This window comes from Anomaloglossus baeobatrachus, chromosome 10 (assembly GCF_048569485.1).
Source record: "Anomaloglossus baeobatrachus isolate aAnoBae1 chromosome 10, aAnoBae1.hap1, whole genome shotgun sequence".
Classification (NCBI taxonomy): domain Eukaryota; kingdom Metazoa; phylum Chordata; class Amphibia; order Anura; family Aromobatidae; genus Anomaloglossus; species Anomaloglossus baeobatrachus.
This window is the reverse complement of record NC_134362.1, coordinates 31890901-31912949: the sequence shown is the minus strand read 5'-3', so window position 1 is coordinate 31912949 and position 22049 is coordinate 31890901. Positions and strand designations below refer to the sequence as shown.

General features: G+C 40.7%; 1 protein-coding gene across 2 annotated transcripts in view; it reads left to right on the top strand.

Annotated features, from left to right (window-relative positions):
• Positions 1 to 22049, top strand: part of BMAL1 (basic helix-loop-helix ARNT like 1) — an 82450-nt gene that overhangs the window by 59843 nt on the left and 558 nt on the right. For both annotated transcript variants that reach the window (XM_075325627.1, XM_075325626.1), the window contains exons 9-18: positions 6273 to 6365; positions 7574 to 7691; positions 7941 to 8090; positions 8638 to 8884; positions 9497 to 9603; positions 10085 to 10235; positions 11499 to 11587; positions 11801 to 11909; positions 19138 to 19231; positions 19492 to 19594. In XM_075325627.1, coding sequence (XP_075181742.1) covers positions 6273 to 6365; positions 7574 to 7691; positions 7941 to 8090; positions 8638 to 8884; positions 9497 to 9603; positions 10085 to 10235; positions 11499 to 11587; positions 11801 to 11909; positions 19138 to 19231; positions 19492 to 19594 — 1261 coding nt within the window. The remainder of the gene's footprint in view (positions 1 to 6272; positions 6366 to 7573; positions 7692 to 7940; positions 8091 to 8637; positions 8885 to 9496; positions 9604 to 10084; positions 10236 to 11498; positions 11588 to 11800; positions 11910 to 19137; positions 19232 to 19491; positions 19595 to 22049) is intronic.

Genomic DNA, 22049 nt, shown 5'->3' with positions numbered 1-22049 from the left:
AGTGCAGCTCTGGAGTATAATATAGGATGTAACTCAGGATCAGTACAGGATCAGTAATGTAATGTATGTACACAGTGACTGCACCAGCAGAATAGTGAGTGCAGCTCTGGAGTATAATACAGGAGGTAACTCAGGATCAATAATATATATGCTAATGCATCCTGTAAAGGGCAGTAAAGTATAACATGGTAGCCTATAATGATGGATGCTACTGTTAAGCATTCACCACAGAATCTATTTAAAAGATGGAGCTTTTCCCAACATATTGGTTAAATGTGGAAAGAGGGGAAAAAAGTTGGGAACAGGGCCAATGTAACGTGATGTAGTTATGAAATGTGATCCCCTCCAGTAATCAGAGCGCGCCCTACAGAAGGATTTCTGCATTGTGGTATAACCTGATATCAGACGTCGGTGCGGGCCGTCTCCCCTGGTACAGAATCAGCCTGAACATGTTTTTTTAATGGGCGACATTTTTGTCCTGTGAGGCGTCAGCAGCGAGGTGCTGCGTCAGGCTGCACATCATACGGAGGGGCAGAGGCTTCCACCTGTGTGACCTCAGGTCCAGGCCGCAGAGCTGGGACACGGAGGTTATTATTTGCTTTATGTGCGTGGCATTTCCATCTCGGAAAGGAAATGATATAACATTGGGCAGCTGGCAGCGGTGAGTCACTGGGTGTAACCACCTCTAACCTCAGCATCGGTATAGACGGCTACATACATTTTATCAGCAGTAAAGCGGATTTATGTCAAAAAGTTCCACCGCTGTGCAATGAAACGTTCTGCAAAATTCTAGCAATGTCACACATACTTTATTTTCAACATCTCCCCTTGCTGTTTGTGAATATTTATGTTCACATTTAGTGTTGTAATACACTAATGCAAGACATAATCAGGTTCTCTTGGATCCCTTGGACAGAGATTTTGTGTCACGGATCAATGGGCTTTACGGTTTCAGCAATCCTCTGTCCTTCAGCTTCAGTTAATTCTTCTACTCCTTTCTGTCCTCTGTCTTCTCCCTTCTTCCTCTTCCTTTCTGTCCTCTCTGTCTTCTCCCTTCTTCCTCTTCCTTTCTGTCCTCTCTGTCTTCTCCCTTCTTCCTCTTCCTTTCTTTCCTCTCTGTCTTCTCCCTTCTTCCTCTTCCTTTCTTTCCTCTCTGTCTTCTCCCTTCTTCCTCTTCCTTTCTTTCCTCTGTCTTCTCCCTTCTTCCTCTTCCTTTCTGTCCTCTGTCTTCTCCCTTCTTCCTCTTCCTTTCTGTCCTCTCTGTCTTCTCCCTTCTTCCTCTTCCTTTCTGTCTTCTCCCTTCTTCCTTTCTCTTCTTCTTTTTTTTTTCCATTTCCCAAATAAAGCTTCCTAGAGTCTCCACCACTGTTCCCGGTGCCTATTGTCTGCAGCAGTGATGTCACATTGACAACGCTGCAGACGATCAATACGATCAACATCTCTGTCTGAATTGACATCCACATTGGACGCCAGCAGCTACTAGGAGCAATGGTGGAGATTCTGCAATGAACACAAATGTTTCAATATATGACCGTGGATTGAGCAAGATCTAGAGAAAATGTGCCTATGAGTGCAAATACAATAAAATAAGCAAAGCGGCATTACTTCTGTGGTTAAACCGCCCCCTCTTCGATACCTAGACTTTATCTATCTATATATATCTATATATATCTATATATATCTATATATATATATCTATATATATCTATATATATCTATATATATATATATATATATATATATATATATATATATATATATATATATATATATATATATATATATATATATATATATATATATATATATATATATATATATATATATATATATATATGCATATATATATATATATATGCATATATATATATATATATATATATGCATATATATATATATATATATATATATATATATATATATATGCATATATATATATATATATATATATGCATATATATATATATATATATGCATATATATATATATATATATATATATGCATATATATATATATATATATATATATGCATATATATATGCATATATATATATATATATATATATATATATATGCATATATATATATATATATATATATATGCATATATATATATATATATATATATATATATATGCATATATATATATATATATATATATGCATATATATGCATATATATATATATATATATACCGTATTTTTCGCTTTATAAGACGCACTTTTCCTCCCCAAATTTTGGGAGGAAAATGGGGGGTGCGTCTTATAAAGCGGTAGCGGGGGGGGGGGGGGTCCTGTCTGAGGCGATCGGGCGGGTGCCTGTGGCTGCATGCAAGCGGCCGGGTACCTGTACTTGCATGCAGCGGCAGCCGGGTACCCGTGGCTGTGTGCGGGCGGCAGCGGGTGCTGTGTGGGGTCGGCAGCCAGGTACCTGTGCTTGCATGCGGTGGCAGACGGGTACCCATGGCTGTGTGCGGGCGGCAGCCGGGTGCTGTGTGCGAGCGGCAGTCGGGTGCCCGTGCAGGTACCCGGCTGCCGCCCTCACACAGTCACCCATCTGCCGCCCGCACACAGCCATGGGTACCCGGCTGCCACCGCACGCAAGCACAGGTACCCGGCGGCTTGTACGCAGAGTGGGCGGGCAGCCTGCTGGCTGCCACTCTGTGCATGCGGGGCGGGCGGCTGTGCAGCTTACCAGTTGTCCGCGGTCCCACTTTCAAATGATGGCGCCGGTGGAGCTCTTGGATGAGAGCTCCATCTGCGCACGCGCTGCTCCGGGAGTCAGCGCGTGCGCAGATGGAGCCCTTGGATGAGAGCTCCATCTGCGCATGCGTCGCTCCGGGCGCCATTACTTGAATCGGGACCGCGGACACACTCCACCACTGAGCCGTCGCCGCCGCTCCCACCACTGAGCCGCCGCCGCTGCCACCACTGAACCGGGACCGCGGACACACGCCACCACTGAGCAGTCCCTGCCGCTGCCACCACTGAGCAGTTGCCGCCGCTCCCACCACTGAGCCGCCGCCGCTGCCACCACTGAACCGGGACCGCGGACACACGCCACCACTGAGCAGTCCCTGCCGCTGCCACCACTGAGCAGTTACCGCCGCTCCCACCACTGAGCCGTCGCCGCCACTCCCACCACTGAGCCGTCGCCGCCACTGCCACCACTGAACCGGGACCGCGGACACACTCCACCACTGAGCAGTCCCTGCCACCACTGAGCAGTCGCCGCCGCCGCTGCCACCACTGAACCGGGACCGCGGACACTCACTGCACCGGCCTGCTGCACGGCTCACACGCCACGGCTGCTGCCGCCACCACGGACCCCACGGATCCTGCCACCGCGGATGCCACCGCGCCTGCAACCACGGACGCCACGGCACCTGCAACCACGGACCCCGCTGCCACTGACCTGCCGCGCCTGCCAGCACAACCTGTGCCTCCTGTGACCCCGCTTCACCACCACTGCTGCCCCCCTCCGGTAAGAGAACACCGGAGTATAAGACGGACCCCATTTTTCTTTTTTTTACCTTTTTTTATGTCTAAGTTTGGGGTGCGTCTTATATTCCAGTGCGTCTTATAAAGCGAAAAATACGGTATATATGCATATATATATATATATGCATATATATATATATATATATATATATGCATATATATATATATATATATATGCATATATATATATATATATATATATATATATATATGCATATATATATATATATATATATGCATATATATATATATATATATATGCATATATATATATATATATATATATATATATATATATATATATGCATATATATATATATATATATATATATATATGCATATATATATATATATATATATATATATATATGCATATATATATATATATATATATATATATATATATATATATATATATATATATATATATATATATATATATATATATATATATATATATATATATATATATATATATATATATATATATGCATATATATATATATATATATATATATATATATATGCATATATATATATATATATATATATATGCATATATATATATATATATATATATATATATATATATGCATATATATATATATATATATATATATATATGCATATATATATATATATATATATATATATATATATATGCATATATATATATATATATATATATATATATGCATATATATATATATATATATATATATATATATATATATATATATATATGCATATATATATATATATATATATATATATATATGCATATATATATATATATATATATATATATATATATATATGCATATATATATATATATGCATATATATATATATATATATATATATATGCATATATATATATATATATATATATATATATGCATATATATATATATATATATATATATATATATATATATATATATATATATATATATATATATATATATATATATATATATATGCATATATATATATATATATGCATATATATATGTGTGTGTATGTATGTATAATATATACAATGTGTATGTATGTATAATATATATATATGTGTATGTATGTATAATATATATAATGTGTATGTATGTATAATATATATAATGTGTATGTATGTATAATATATATAATGTGTATGTATGTATAATATATATAATGTGTATGTATGTATAATATATATAATGTGTATGTATGTATAATATATATAATGTGTATGTATGTATAATATATATATATATATATATATGCATATATATATATATATATATATATATATATATATATATATATATATAATATGCATATATATATGCATATATATATATATATATATATATATATATGTATATATATATATATATATATATATATATATATATATATATATGTATATATATATATATATATATATATATGCATATATATATATATATATATATGCATATATATATATATATATATATATATATGCATATATATATATATATATATATATATGCATATATATATATATATATATGCATATATATATGCATATATATATATATATATATATATATATATATATATATATATATATATATATATATATGCATATATATATATATATATATATATATATATATATATGCATATATATATATATATATATATATATATATATATATATGCATATATATATATATATATATATATATGCATATATATATATATATATATATATATATATATGCATATATATATATATATATATATATATATATGCATATATATATATATATATATATGCATATATATATATATATATGCATATATATATATATATATATATATATGCATATATATATATATATATATATATATATATATGCATATATATATATGCATATATATATATATATGCATATATATATATGCATATATATATATGCATATATATATATATATGCATATATATATATGCATATATATATGTGTGTGTATGTATGTATAATATATGTGTGTGTATGTATGTATAATATATATAATGTGTATGTATGTATAATATATATATGTGTATGTATGTATAATATATATAATGTGTATGTATGTATAATATATATAATGTGTATGTATGTATAATATATATAATGTGTATGTATGTATAATATATATAATGTGTATGTATGTATAATATATATAATGTGTATGTATGTATAATATATATAATGTGTATGTATGTATAATATATATAATGTGTATGTATGTATAATATATATAATGTGTATGTATGTATAATATATATAATGTGTATGTATGTATAATATATATAATGTGTATGTATGTATAATATATATAATGTGTATGTATGTATAATATATATAATGTGTATGTATGTATAATATATATATATATATATATATATATATATATGTATATGGATGTATGTATATAATATTCTAGTCTCTATCTTCTCTCCTTTTAACAAATGACCACTGCAGCCAATTAATGGGCTCAGAGCTGCGACCATGGAGGTCAGTGGTTGGCAACAGCTGTCATAGAATGTCAATGGGGGGCCTTTATCAAAGGGGGCTAAAATAGGCAAGTAATGCCCTCCTATTATTTTATACATTCCCCCTTCTTGATCTCTTGGCCCATTGTCTCATAGTCATGGACATCCCCTTTAAGCTTTATTTTAATAAATGGAGGTGGAGGTGACTGTGTACAATGGATTTGATTGTGCGCACTAAACTCTTGTCTTCCTTTCTCACAGGCAGCGGACGGATTCCTCTTTGTGGTGGGCTGCGACCGAGGGAAGATCCTGTTTGTATCCGAATCCGTTTTTAAAATCCTAAATTACAGTCAGGTAAGGGCAGGTCATTGGCCTCGGTAGCTCCTCTCTCCTCCCCTAATACAGAAGGGCAGCTCCTCACTTTATATTGCACTCTCCGGGCTTTCCATTTTGAATAGCATGAAGCGATATTGGGTCGGGTCGGTTTGTGCCCATCTCATTATGGAAGGGTCTGAGATTGCGGATACGGATGCTCTTGATATGTGGAGGAAGATGATTGGCTGCAGTCATCTGTAGACTACTAGATTAGAGATGGTGGATATGATCATGTGCGGCCCCTACTTTTGTAGAAATTACCTTCCTAAACCACTATACAATTCACCCTAGATGATGTCTTGAGTGCAGGTAGATCATTAGCAAAATGCAGGTGCAAATGGAGGAAACCTACACGAGCAATGTTGCAATCATTGCAGGTATTTCACCATGTTGCTTTTCGAATTCCTTTTTAATCACCACTCCAGCGGTTTTTTTTTTTATTATTTTTTTTAATTCTATTGCACCACTGTAGTTGTACTTTTAAATCTAAGCCCCATTTATTATATTCCTCTTCCAGCGGCGTCTTCTATTGCCGCCGCTCCAGTCGGTCTCCAGCAATTTGTGACCTGCCGGCAGCTCCAGTGTTTCATAGAACCGGAGGTCGCAACTCAATACAAATCTACGAGAGCCTTATTCTGGCTCTCATAGACTTGCAATCATAACTTGTGATTTAACTTCTGACATTCGGCCAATCTGAAGTTAGTCACAGAGCAGTGTCGGTGAAAGGTGAAGCCACTGGTAGGGGAGTACAATACAGGGGGCAGGGGACTTAGATTTAAAGCGTCATTACAGGGCTGTAAAAAAAATCGCTGGATTAGTGCTTTAAAGGGTTGGCCACAACTTTTATTAGTTTTTATGTGAAGAAAGTACCACAGATAGGATCTTGTAGGGCAGCACAAGGGCTCATGGGAAGTGTAGTCAAAAGGGAGCAAGGGCCAATGAAGAGATGTATGATGTATGTATGTCAATGTATGATGGATGGGAACAAGAAGAGAAGCAGAAAGGCACGGAATGTGAAAATTTGTAGAAAAGATTCATAGGGTTTTCTAGGGGTATTAACCTTAAAAAAAAAAAAAAAAAAAAAAAAAGTAACAGAGTTAGAACAGTGGATGACCCCTTTTAATGTTGCCAGGAGGTAAAAGTGACCAATGATGTGAAACCTTTTTTTTTTTTTTTCTCAATCTTAGAATGATCTGATTGGACAAAGCCTATTTGATTACCTACATCCAAAAGACATCGCCAAAGTAAAGGAGCAGTTGTCTTCCTCGGACACGGCCCCACGAGAAAGGCTCATCGATGCAAAAAGTAGGTTGTAGCTTTGCGGAACACCAGGTCCCAATGTGGTATTTGCTGATGTGTTTTTTGTTTTTTTCTTTTTTCTTTATTTTTGTGGTTTTGTTTTTTTGTTTTTTTTGCACCAAATTGGATCTAAATGGCAAGCGATTCCTCAATTCTATGCAAAATCACGGTGCATGTGATGCTTACTACCTGTACTATGTGTGATCCCTCTGAATTGGCTCACACATTTCTTCTTCCATCTTTGCTCTGATGTAGCCGGTCTACCCGTCAAGACGGACATTACCCCCGAACCATCGCGGCTGTGCTCTGGAGCCAGGCGCTCGTTTTTTTGCCGGATGAAGTGTAACAGACCCTCGGTGAAAGTAGAAGACAAAGATTTCCCATCCAACTGCTCGAAGAAAAAAGGTGAGCATGCCTTTGGGATGAGTAGGTAGCATGTGCTATATTCTGAGTCTTGACTCTCTGCCCCTTCTTCATGACCATCAATTTCTTGGTGGTTTATTTATATTATGCTGTCCTCACCACTTCTTTTTTTTTTTTTCTTTGAGGAGGTCTGGCATTTCTGTTATCTAAACTTACATCACCCTCTCCACCACTAGTTCCCTAAGTGAATGGAACAATAGTGAGCATGTGCGACAGTGAATGGAGCAGTGCTCGCACATGCTCAGTGTGGCTCCATTCACACTGGAGAATTTGACAGTCAAAACTCCGTCTTTGACGAAGGATATGCATTTTTTTTTATTATTTCTTGATTTAATACTACAATAAGATCTATGAGAAATATTCAAAGACCCCTTCCCACGTCCTCTTTGGATGTGAGACTACAGGCTAGTAGCAGGAACCCGTCCCCAATGTTGTTTGCAGTAGTAGATTGGATTTGCTCTGTCCTCAAACCTTCAGGACCGTTGTATTCCCTATGTTGGTTCTGACTAGGTCTGTTTTTGGCTTACAGGAGACCGGAAAAGTTTTTGCACTATTCATAGCACTGGATATTTAAAGAGCTGGCCACCCACAAAAATGGGCCTCGATGAGGACAATGAGCCTGACAGCGAGGGCTGTAATCTTAGCTGCCTTGTTGCCATTGGACGCTTACACCCGCACATAGTACCGCAGCCTGCAAATGGCGATATCCGAGTCAAATCCACAGAGTACGTCTCACGGCACGCCATCGACGGGAAATTCGTTTTTGTAGACCAGAGGTAAGAATTCAATTGGCGTATTATGGGGGAGGAGTGTTTCATAGTACATAGCGCCAAAAAAAAAAAAAAAAAATTATATATATATATATATATATATATATATATATATATATATATATATATATATATATATATATATATATATATATATATATATATATATATATATATATATATATATATCTCACAAATATTATACATAGCGCAAAAAAAAAAATATATATATATATATATATATTTTTTTTTTTTGCGCTATGTATTATATGTGTGATATATATTATTATATTTATTTATATTATATTATATTATTATATTTATTTATATTATATTATTATATTTATATTATATTTATATTATATTATATTATTATATTTATTTATATTATATTATTATATTTATTTATATTATAGAATCTTGTGAGCCCCAATGGGGACAGTGTTGCCAATGTATGTAAAGCGCTGTGGAATTAACAGCGCTATATAACTGAATAAATATTATTGTAATCTCTACATATTTTTGGATTTTTCGTGTTTTTTGTTTTTTTTTTGTGGAACCTAGTCAGCTAGAAAATCCCCAAAATGTATTCTAGCAACCATTCTTTTTGTATTGCAGAGCCACAGCCATTTTAGGGTACTTACCACAAGAACTTTTAGGGACGTCGTGTTATGAGTATTTCCATCAAGACGATATTGGAAATCTTGCAGAGTGCCATAGACAAGGTAGGCCAGAGGGACAATGGTTTATACTGGATTGGAAAAACATCCCTACTTTTTGCAGCATTTTTTTTAAAATATATATCTATTTAAAACTTTTGCACGGGTCTGTGTATACATATTGTGTATATATTTATATATTGTGTGTGCATATAAAATGCCGAATACCTGGTGGCTTTGTGTTAAATGGACAACATTTTATTGTGAGGTACCTGGCAGCAACCGCGGCTGGAGAGAATAGCAGCCTATTGACGGTGGGCCGGATATAAGACCGCCACAGATTTGACGACGGTCCCAAGGACCAGATACAATAAAATCACAGCCTTAAAATATAGTTTTTATTTTAATGTTGATTCTGCCCTCTAGTGGTGATAAACTGCAATTGCTACCAGGCTTTAGTCCCCACTAGTCACAATGTGACGTCACCAGTGTTTTTCTCGATCATAGCAGAGATCCGATATCTGATTATTTTCCTTTTCCTTTCCAGTGTTACAGTCTAGAGAAAAAATTACAACAAATTGTTATAAGTTTAAAATCAAAGATGGCTCCTTCATCACCCTGAAGAGTCGCTGGTTCAGTTTCATGAACCCTTGGACCAAAGAAGTGGAATACATCGTCTCTACCAACACCGTTGTATCGTAAGTGGAATTTTATACACCAGTCTAGAACAAAAACGTGCCCAATTCAGAAAGATATTAAAGGATTTTGTTTTTCTGGGCAATTTATTATTTTTATTATTTATGATATTTACATTTTTTTTTAATTTTATTTTTTTTGGGGGGGGTGAGTTGTGTATTTTTTTTTTTTTTTTTTTTAAATAACACCACTCTATTTACTATGTAATGTACTAACTGCAGGGAAAAAAAATCCAAGTGGTGGTGAGAGGAGAAAAAAAAATGACCGTCAAAAATCTACTTTTCATATATTGATATCAAAATTTTGTGGATGTGGCACTGTCAAATTTTGTTTTTAATTTTAAATTTAATTTTTTTTATTTGGTGAGGATGGGGATTTATACTGATGCCTTCAGTTAAATTTAAAAAAAAAAAAAAAAAAAAAAATTTTTTTTTTTTTTTTTTTCTTTTTTATCCTTTGTCCATTTTGCTTCATAGTGCAATACTGATGTATTGCATTACATAGTACAAGCAATCAAATGCTGATTTCCTATGAAGCCCAGTCACAGCTTGTGGTCTGCATCATAGGTGTAGCCAACAATGGTAGCCACAGTGGCCATCAGTAGCAGCCCATGATCTCATCACGTCACAGAGGCTGATGTGCGTCCGATCGGACCCCTGCCCTGCATTGCACCACTTGTCTGCTGTAGACCATTTCTGACAGAGTTTAGGTGGTTACCCACAGTTTGCACCCACCATTAATGGAGCGGGCGCAGCTCCTGAGCCTGCCCCACACATCCTTACCGGACTCGGGATGTACCAATACAGCCAAATTTTGTAATAGTTGCACACCTTCCAAATAGACCGGCAGAAAAGAGCCAAGTTGTGCCTGATATAAGGTTAAAGTTGTGCTATAATTTCTGGCGGCAGTTATGGTAAACTTTTCAGGCCCTTGCAAGTAACTCTCTAGTTTTTCATAACTTGTTAGAAAGCAACAAAAATTGTCTTGCAAAAAAAAAAAAAAGGGCATGCACCAAAATTTGCTATATTTTTTTTTTTTCTATTACTCCAGAAAAGTGACATTCAGGTCTTAAAATCCCAATATTATTATTTTTTTAATTTTTTTTTTTTTATATTCTGTCCCTACATCTGATCTGATCTCCCCTCGTCTTCATTCTTTATTAATTTACATTATAGAGAGGTGAACAGATGGAGCGGGTGCTGTGGGTGCACGGCTGTGCTACATGTATGTGAGTTTATTAACAGAGTTGTTTTGTTTTATTGCAGAGCAAACATTCTAGAGAGTGGAGATTCGGCCTTTTCACATTTGGCAGCCTCCCCACCCAGCATGGACAGCGTGCTGCAGTCTGGAGAAGGTCAGTGGAGAATCTGTACTTGCCCCTATAAATATCCCCCCATCTAAGATGTCTGGACCGTGACCCAAGATGACATTAATTTGGTGCAAATAGAGCCTTGTGCTATTCAAGTAGTAACATGGCAAAGTCCATCCCCGGTGCAGGGCGTATTCCTAGTAGAGGGCAAAAATAGTTGCAGCAATTTGTGGTTTATAACCTTTTGTGTATTATTAGGTGGTACAAAGAGAACACATCCAACAGTGCCTGGCATTCCTGGAGGAACCAGAGCTGGAGCCGGGAAGATTGGCAGAATGATTGCTGAAGAAATCATGGAAATTCACAGGTGAGTAGCCAAAAGTTTATTATTGTTATCTAATTAATAATTTTATTTTTCTTTGTCGCTCCATTGGGAGACCCAGACAATTGGGTGTATAGCTATTGCCTCTGGAGGCCACACAAAGTATTACACTTAAAAGTGTAAGGCCCCTCCCCTTCTGGCTATACACCCCCAGTGGGATCACTGGCTCACCAGTTTTGTGCTTTGTGCGAAGGAGGCAACACATCCACGCATAGCTCCACTTTTTAGTCAGCAGCAGCTGCTGACTATGTCGGATGGAAGAAAAGAGGACACATATAGTGTCCCCAGCATGCTCCCTTCTCACCCCACTGTATGTCGGAGGTGTTTGTAAGGTTGAGGTACCCATTGCGGGTACGGCGGCAGGAGCCCACATGCTGATTCCTTCCCCATCCCTTTTTACAGGGCTCTGGGTGAAGTGGGATTTACCGGTCTCCAGGCACTGAGACCGGGCTCCATCTACAGCCCCTGGAGAAGATGCTGGATGGAGCGGAGTACATCAGGGACATGGCCCTGCTTCCTCAAGGTACTCTGTGTCCCCGTGCATTTGGCGCTCACACCGCAGCATGCTGGGTGTTGTAGTGCGCCGGGGGACATCAGCGCTGCGGCGCCTGTGCCATGGCCTCATTCAGCTTCGCTGAAGCAGGCTCACTTATGGGAATTGGTCGCGCCGGCCGCTGGGACTGCGGCGCGGCTGGCACTTGTAGTGCGCCGGGGACTTCAGCGCGGCCTGCGCTTTTACGGCGGCCGCGCTGATAACTAGAGTCCCCGGCTTTTGCGGCCTGCTTCCGTTCGTTCCCGCCCCCAGACCTGCCAGTCAGGAGAGGGGCGGGACGCTGGCCACTTTCAGGAATCGGTCGCGCCGGCCGCTGGCAGCGGCGCGGCTGGCACTTGTGGTGCGCCGGGGACTTCAGCGCGGCCCGCGCTTTTACGGCGGCCGCGCTGATAACTAGAGTCCCCGGCTTTTGCGGCCTGCTTCCGTTCGTTCCCGCCCCCAGACCTGCCAGTCAGGAGAGGGGCGGGACGCTGGCCACTTCTATGAATCGGGCGCCGGCCGCTGGAACTGCGGCGCGGCTGGCACTTGTGGTGCGCCGGGGGCTTCAGCGCGGCCCGCGCTTTTACGGCGGCCGCGCTGTTAACTCGAGTCCCCGGCTTCTGGGCCTAGTCTCCCTTCGTTACCGCCCACAGCCCTGACAGTCAGGGTAGGGGCGTGACGCTGCATAGAGCAGCGCTGAGAGCTGGAGTATGTTTAGCATACTCCACCCCTCTCACTGTGTGCACTGTGAATCCGGATTCCCGCACTTTCTCAGGCACGCCCACGGCTTCCTTCTCTACAAGGACACCGGCAGCCATTAGTGTCAGTTTCTGTACGATACAGAGACAAGTGTGGAAGACCCTGGCATTCTGATAGTCACACAATCGCTGTAACAGGCGTTAAGCAGCACCTGGGGTGCTAACCCCACTAGTGCAGAAGTGCACTTATAGATATGCTTGTACTATATACATTGCACTGTTTGGTCGCACGTTGTATATACCCTCCTGGATTATGCGGAGGAGTTATCAGCATATTCTCTGTGTAAAACAAAGGTGCAGAACCACATGTTTTTCTATACAGCTGGTACAGCATGTACGGCTATACGGCCGGCAGGTTACATAGACTCCCATTGTATGCACTAATGGCCAGGGGATGAGGACGGTGTCTGCAGTATTTACTGACAGTTTTTCTGAGACTATGGCTATGATACTAGAAGCCTAGCAGTCCGGACATGTCTCTCACAATATGGGCACTGTTGAATCGTTGATCCATAGCCCCCCTCAGTGTGAATAACTAACAGCTCCGGGAATGTCACACGCATCCCAGAGTCACGGCTCTGCACGGACGTCAGTCCCAGACAGCCTAAGTGGGCTCGCTATGAGCGGCCTCGGTTTCATCAGGGTCCTAACAGAAGGACTCGCTGTGTAATGAGGCGGAAGTAGCGGCTCAGGATTCTGATCCTGAGACCGCTCTCAATCTGGATACACCTGATTGTGACGCCATAGTAAATAATCTTATAGCGTCCATCTATAGAATGTGGGTTATTTCTCACAGCTCCTCCAGCGGAGGAGTCAGCTTCACGTATTTTTCTGGACCACTCTGCCTTCAGAGAGGCAGTCCAGGAACACCACATTTATCCAGATATGCGCTTCTCCAAACGGCTTAGGATACACGTTATCTCTGTCCCCTGACTTGGTCAAGGACTGGACCCAATGTCCCGAGCGGCATCCTCCAATCTCCAGGCTTGTAGCTAGATCCATAGTTGCAGTGGGAGATGGAACTGCAAACTCAAAGATGCCACTGACAGACAGATGGATCTCTGGTTGAAAGCCATCTATGAGGCTGTCGGCGCACCGTTGGCTCCGGCATTCTCTCCCTTGGGGCACTCCAAGCTATTTCAGCTTGTCTTACACAGATTGACACGGTTACACGTACATCTGTGCCGCAGGTGGCATCCTTAACCTCTCAAATGTCTGCATTTGCTTCTTACGCGATTCAGGTTGTCCTGGACTCTGCGAACCGTGCGGCGGTAGCCTCCGCTACTCCGTGTTTTTAAGCAGAGCCTGGTCGGCTCGTTAAGTGAATGGAAGGCAGATTCTGCTTCCAAAAAAGGTTGCCTAACCAGTTGCCTTTTTCTGCTGACCGACTGTTTGGTGAGCGTTGGATGTAACCATTAAACAGTCCAGGGGTAAGGATTCATCCTTTCCTCAGCCCGGACACAACAAACCCCAACAAAGCAAGAGGCAGTCGGGGTTTTCGGCCTTTTCGAGGCTCGGGCAGGTCCCATTTTTCCTCGTCCAATGTGGACTCAAAAGGATCAGAGGAGCTAAGATTCTTAGCGGGCTCAATCTCGCCCACAAAAGCGACAGTCTGAAAACCCGCTTCCAAGGCGGCTTCCTCATGACTTGCGGCCTCGGTCGGTAGCAGGCTCTCCCGCCTTGGCGATATTTAGCTGCCATAGGTCAATGACCATTGAGTGTGAGACATTCTGTCTCACGGGTACAGGATAGAGCTCACTTCTCGTCCTCCAACTCGATTCTTCAGAATTTCTCCACCTCCCGGCCGGGCCGCTGCTCTTCTGCAAACAGAGTGCACTCTATAGGCAGAAAGAGTGATGACCCCCGTTCCTCTTCAGGAACAAGGTCACGGTTTTTACCCCAAATTCTTTGCGGTACCTATAACAACGGGCCGTTCCGTCCCGTTCTGGATCTAAAAATGCTCAGCAAGCTCGTGGACACCAGGCGGTTCCGGATGGAATCCCTCCGCCATGTCATCGCCTCAAGGTCCCAAGGATATTTCCTAGAATCATTAGGCATCAAGGATGCTTATCCACACGTGCCGATTGATCCAGAGCACTAGCGTTTCTACGCTTCGTTATAGGAGACGAACATCTTCTGTTCGTAGCTCTACCTTCCGGCTAGCGACAGTCCAACTGGTCTTCGCCAAGGTCAGGGCAGCAGTAGTCACAGTCCTGCACTCTCAGGGTCACTCTGTGGTCCCGTATTTAGACGATCTACTTGTCAAGGCACTCTCTTAGGAAACATGCCAACACTGCCCGAACGTTGCGCTGGAGACTCTCTAGAGTTTTGGGTGGATCATCAACTTTTTAAAGTCAGATCCGACCCCGACCCTATCGATAACATATCTAGGCATAGAGTTTCTTACTCTCTCAGCGATAGTGAAGCTGCCGCTAGACAAACAGCATTCACTACGGGCTGCAAGCTCTTCTTTAAGAACCAGTCGCACACATTGAGACGCCTCATGCACTTCCTACGTAAGAGGGTAGCAATGGAGGCAGTTCCTTTCGCGCAGTTTTACTGCGTCCACTACAATGGGACATTCTCCGCCAATGGGACGAGGAGTCGACGTCCCTCAACAGAGTCGTCGTTCTTTCTCAGGCGGCCAAGGAATCTCTACGGTGGTGGCTTCTTCTCACCTCTTGGTCAAAAAGAAGGTCCTTCCTATCCCCGTCCTGGGCGATAGTTACGACAGACGCGAGTCTATCAGGGTGGGGAGCAGTTTTTCTCCACTACAGCGCTCAGGGTACGTGGACTCAGCAAGAGTCCACTCTTCAGATCACTGTTCTTGAACACAGAGCAGTGTATCTTGCCCTACCAACCTTCCAACAGCAATTGGAAAGCAAGCATATCCGACTTCAGTCGGACAGCTCCACAGCGGTGGCATACATCAACCACCAAGGAAGAACGCGCAACCGGCGAGCCTTCCAGGAAGTCCGGCAGGTTCTGATGTGGGTGGAAGACACGGCATCCACCATATCCACAATTCACATCCCAAGTGTGGAAACTAGGAAGCTGACTTCCTAAGTCGCTGAGGTGTGGCCGAAAGAGTATGGTCTCCTCACCCGGACGGGTTTCAGGAGATCTGGCGCCGCTGACAGAGGCCGGACGTCGATCTAATGGCGTCACGGCACAACAACAATGTGCCAGCTTCATGGCACGGTTTCACAATCATCGAGCTCTGGCGGCGAACGCCTTAGTTCAGCATTGGTCGCAGTTCCAGCTACCTTAGGTGCCACCTCTGGCATTGTTGCCCAGAGTACTGCGCTAGATCAAGACCGACTGCGGCCGCGCCATCCTCGTCGGTACAAATTGGCCGAGGATGTTGTGGTACTCGGTTCTGTGGTGCCTCACGGTAGGCTAACCGGGGGCACTACCAGACCAATCAGACTGGCTGTCTCAAGGGCCATTCTTCCATTTGAATTCTACGGCCCTCACCGGATGGTGTGGCATTGAGTCCTGGAACCTAGTGTCGTCAGGATTACTTCAGGACGTGGTTGCCACCATGAGACAGGCTAGCATACCAACGTCCGCCAAGATTGACCACAGGACGTGGAAGATGTTCTTATCTCGGTGCTCGGCGCAGGGTGTTTCTCCCTGGCCGGTTGCATCGTCTATGTTTCCTTCCTTCCTGCAATCTAGGTAGGAAAATGGGTTGTCGCTCAGTTCCCTTTAGGGACAAGTCTCAGCGCTATCTGTATTTTTTCAGAAACGACGACTTCCTCAGGTACGCACGTTCCTACGGGGAGTTTGTCTTCTCAGCACCCCGTACAAGCGGCCGTTAGAGCCCTGAGATCTGAACAAGGTTCTAATTGCTCTCCAGATGCCGCCTTTCGAGCCTTTGAAGGATGTCTCCCTTCCCGTTTTTCACGGGAAGTGGCCTTCTAGTAACGGTCTCGTCTCTTAGGAGAGTTTCCGAGCTAGCAACGCTCTCATACAAACTCCCTTCCTGGTCCTTCACCAGGACAGGGTAGTTCTGCGTCCGGTTCCGGAATTTCTCCCTAAGGTGGTATCCCATTTTCATATCAATCAGGATATCACCTCACCTTCTTTGTGTCCTCGTCCAGTCCATCAATTTCAGAAAGATTTGCATCTGTTGGTTCTGGTGAGAGCACTCAGGTTCTACTTCCCGCATGGCGCTCCTGCGCCACCCGGATGCACTCTTTGTCCTTGTCGCTGGTCGGCGTAAACAGTCGCAAGCTTCCAGATCCACCCTTGCTCGGGGGATCGAGGAACCAATTCTTGAAACCTACAGTTCTACTGGGCTTCTGGTTCTCTCAAGGCCGAAGGCCCATTCTACCAGAGCCGTGGGGGCATCCTGGGCATTACGGCACCAGGCTACGGCTCAGCAGGTGTGTCAGGCACCCACCTGGTCGAGTCTACTTACTTTTACCAAGCATTATCAGATGCATACCTACGCTTCGGCAGACGCCAGCCTAGGTAGATAAGTCATTCAGGCGGCGGTTGGCCACCTGTAGGAGAGGGCCGTTTGCGGCCCTATCATGAGGTATTCTTTTACCCACCCAGGGATTGCTTTTGGACATCCCAATTGTCTGGGTCTCCCAATGGAGCGACAAAGAAGAAGGGAATTTTGTTTACTTACCGTAAATTCCTTTTCTTCTAGCTCCAATTGGGAGACCCAGCACCCGCCCTGTTTTCTCGGGGTTTTTCTGTTTTTTCGGGTACACATGTTGTTCATGTGGTATGGTTCAGTTCTCCGATGTTCCCTCGGATTGAATTGGTCTTTAAACCAGTTATTGGCTTTCCTCCTTCTTGCTTTGGCACTAAAACTGGTGAGCCAGTGATCCCACTGGGGGTGTATAGCCAGAAGGGGAGGGGCCTTACACTTTTAAGTGTAATACTTTGTGTGGCCTCCAGAGGCAATAGCTATACACCCAATTGTCTGGGTCTCCCAATTGGAGCTAGAAGAAAAGGAATTTACGGTAAGTAAACAAAATTCCCTTCATTACTATTATTTGTATATAATTTATGTATATATAATGCTGTTAATATTTTTATATAATTTTTAATATATAGATACACAAATATTTGTGTGTGATAGATAATCTATATAATAGATTATCTAATATATATAAATATATATCTAATAAATTTAATTATATATCCCAATTTATCCCAATTTTTAATATATAATAAATTTTATATATATGTGTGTGTGTGTATATAATATATAATACACATTTTATATATATTAAGTTGGGATATAAAATTTATTAAATTAATCACATATAATATATAGATCATAATATATATATTAAATCATATGTAATTTAATACATTTTATATCCCAACTTTATATATATATATATATATATATATATATTTTAAGTTGGGATATAAAATGTATTAAATTACATATGATTTATTATATATTATGATCTATATATTATATAGATGAGCTTAAAAAAAACAACTAAAATTGTAATAGGTTTTTATATTAAGTATATAATACACATTTTATAAAATATATAATTCTAATTTATATAATATATTATATAAATTACACATTTTATAAAATATATAATTCTATATTTAATATAAAAACCTCTATTAAATTTTTTTTTTTTTTAAGCTCATATGTCAGTCACTCCAAAAACATACTGATTGGGACTCACAATCTAAATTCCCTAGGGGGGACAGTGTTGCCAATGTGTGTAAAGCGCTGTGGAATTAACAGCGCTATATAAATGAATAATTATTATTATTTTTCACCTAGTATGACTGAAAAATAATGAATATTCTGTATACTGGGGCTTTATCTGTAATAATTGCAATCTTAAGTTGAGCCACATGCAATGTCTTGTATGGGCCATTGTGTGTTGTCTCATTTTGGTAATTTTTAATTTTTATTTTTTTTGCACAGAATACGAGGGTCCTCGCCATCGAGCTGTGGGTCAAGTCCACTTAACATCACCAGCACTCCCCCTCCTGACGCATCGTCCCCTGGGGGTAAAAAGGTAACATTACTGGGGTCTGGGTGGCACTAGCGTGGTAGAATTTTAGAAGTTTTTCATATATAATCTCATCAAAAAATGGCAACATCCGCAGCAGTTATTGGGTACGCCTTGAAGAAAAAAAATATTGCACTATGCTGACCATAGAGGGGGGAAAAAAGGTTGTAGCCTGATCCCACGACTCCTCATTTCCAGGCACCTCAGACTCCCTTCCACTGAGCAAAAATAATGACATACTGCTATCTCATGTTTTTCTTCCATAGATTATGAATGGAGGCACCATGGATCTGCCGATCTCTGGATTAGGAACAGGACAGCTGCAAGATAACTCCGGCTTCCCATATTCCGATAATTCATCAATGCTCGGTAAGGGAGAATGATTGGAAATGTGTAATTCCCTGAAAACAACATTAAGTCATGGTTGAAATTAAGTTTATTTTTTTATTTTTTAAATATTAAATTTTTAATAAATTTTTAATAAAAGTGTATTGTCTTATGTAAACCTGTTGCTAAGAACTGTGAAAAAATGACCGTTCTGTGCACATGGAATTGCTGTTGGCCTGTCTGGTTAAAAAGAAAGCGGTCATTTAATAGCTAAAAAAAAAAAAGGGGTGTCAGAATAGAAAGATTGTGCTTGGTTTGAGCAGTCAAAGACTAGTCAAGCTTTTCAGTGCCCCAGCTTAGGCCCTTAGTGCAGGGAGTGCAGCCTCAACACAGTGCAGACGTTTTGGAAATAGTAACTAAAGTTAATATCTAACAGTGGCAGGTAACACAACCCGGCAGTGGGGTGCGTCATTCCATGCCCTCATCATTACGTTTGTGACTGGGTCGCCGGCATGACTTGTCACGACAGCCGGGCATTTGTAGATTGCAATGCATCAGCACTGCTAAGTCACAATGTATAGCTAATGTACAGCACAAGTAGTTGGAAGATTGTAGCTTCAGGTCCCCTAAAAAGACTATTAAATACAGTTAATGGGAAAAGTTTGAGAAAAATTCAAATCCACCTTTTTTTTTTTTGTCTCATTCAAAATTAAACAATTGAAAAGAAACACATTTTGGTATTGTGTTCTTATGTCTGCTTAATTAAAATAAAGTAATACGATGGGTAAATGGTGTAACTACTGTAGAAAAGAAAAAAAAAAATCTCTATCCCAAGGTTTTCTCCCATCTTAACGGGGAACATTATTCTTCCCTCATTCTGGTCTTCTCCTTATCCTCCCCCACATTGGTTCCCTAAACAAATTGGACTTGGTCAGGGCAATTCACCTGTACCTGTCCAGAATGGACTCCTTTAGACTACAGTGGAACCTTGGTTTAAGAGTAACCCGGTTTGCGAGCATTTCGCTATACGAACAAAGTTTGCTGTAAATTTGTAACTCTGTTTCCGAGCAAGCTTTGCCGTACGAGCAAATTGTCACGGCACACACTTCCGGTTCCGTGCTTTAACCGCGCTCTGACCTATTCTTACAGTCCACACAGACGCACATATTATGCTCACTACATTCCATCGCCGGCCCCATGGTTCTTGTAGTTCGCCGGTAACCATCGCAACGATGGAGGAACTTCTGCTGTCAGCCGCTACTCAAAGGCAACATGCTAGCCAAACAGACAAGCGGCTCCTGCCTTTGATGTCAACGCTCTGGCAGCGGAAGCTCCGGCATCGGTCACGATGGTTAACCAATACACATCCTGTACCGGCGAACTACAAGAACCGGGAGGCCGGCGATGGAACGGAAGGTAAGGTGAGGATAATAAGTGTGTGTTTGTGTGGAATGGCACAATAGGGGACCAGGATGGGACACTGAACAACTTGTGGAACGAATTGTCTGAGCTTTCATTATTTCCTATGGAAAATTTTGCTTTGCTAGACGAGTAACTTGGTTTACAAGCAACTCCCAGAACGGATTATGCTCTTTAACCAAGGTTCCACTGTATTTGATTCCATATTGGTTATTCCTGAGGGACATTGCAGAGGGTTGGCCACCTCTTGGGCCTTTATCACCAGTTGGATTCGATTGGTCATCCTCCAACCTCTTGAGCAAAGGAGAGACTATCCCTATCCGTGGTTACGGTTCACTTTCCTTGCACAGTGAGGGCTTCCTGAGCTATTTAGCATCAAGCTTCTGCCTTTACAATTGGGTATGAATGCTACCTGGTCCTCTCTGCATATTTTTTCCAAACTCTACAGCGTATACACACACACCTATGCTTCAGCCGATGCCCGCTTTGAACAGTTTTTCAAGCTGCAGTGATCTAGAGTCTTACCACACAGTTTATACTTCCTTCTTTCTCCCACCCTTGAGGGACTGCCCTTTGACTTGTCAAAGTTGTGGGAATTTCCTCAATGATGCAATAGCTTAGTGGATTTTAGGTTCTCACCAGAAAAAATAAATAAAAAAAAAACACTGAAAAATTGGGTTTGATAGTCCTCTAGTGATAAAAAAAAAACAAAAACCCAAACTTGATAATCTTCTGCTGATAAAACAAACTTACATTAAGCTGTCCGGGGAGGGAGGAGAGGAGAGAAACAAACCTGGTGACAGATTCCTATTAACCTTCAACAGTTCACAATTGTCTTGCAAGAATGGTAATGCTTTTACATTTTTTACAAAAAGAAATTCTTGATTGACAACCTAGTGACAGGGGTAAAATTGCCATTTTAGATTGTGGCTCTGTAAAGCAGTTTCTCATCGCTGGAACTCCACCTCCCAGTAAACTATGGGAAAAAGGACAAACACCACAGTCTTTTTGTAGTGGTCATTGAAATGTTAATCTGCGGAAGATAAGGCTTTGATCACATTTTCATCCACCTTTTTTC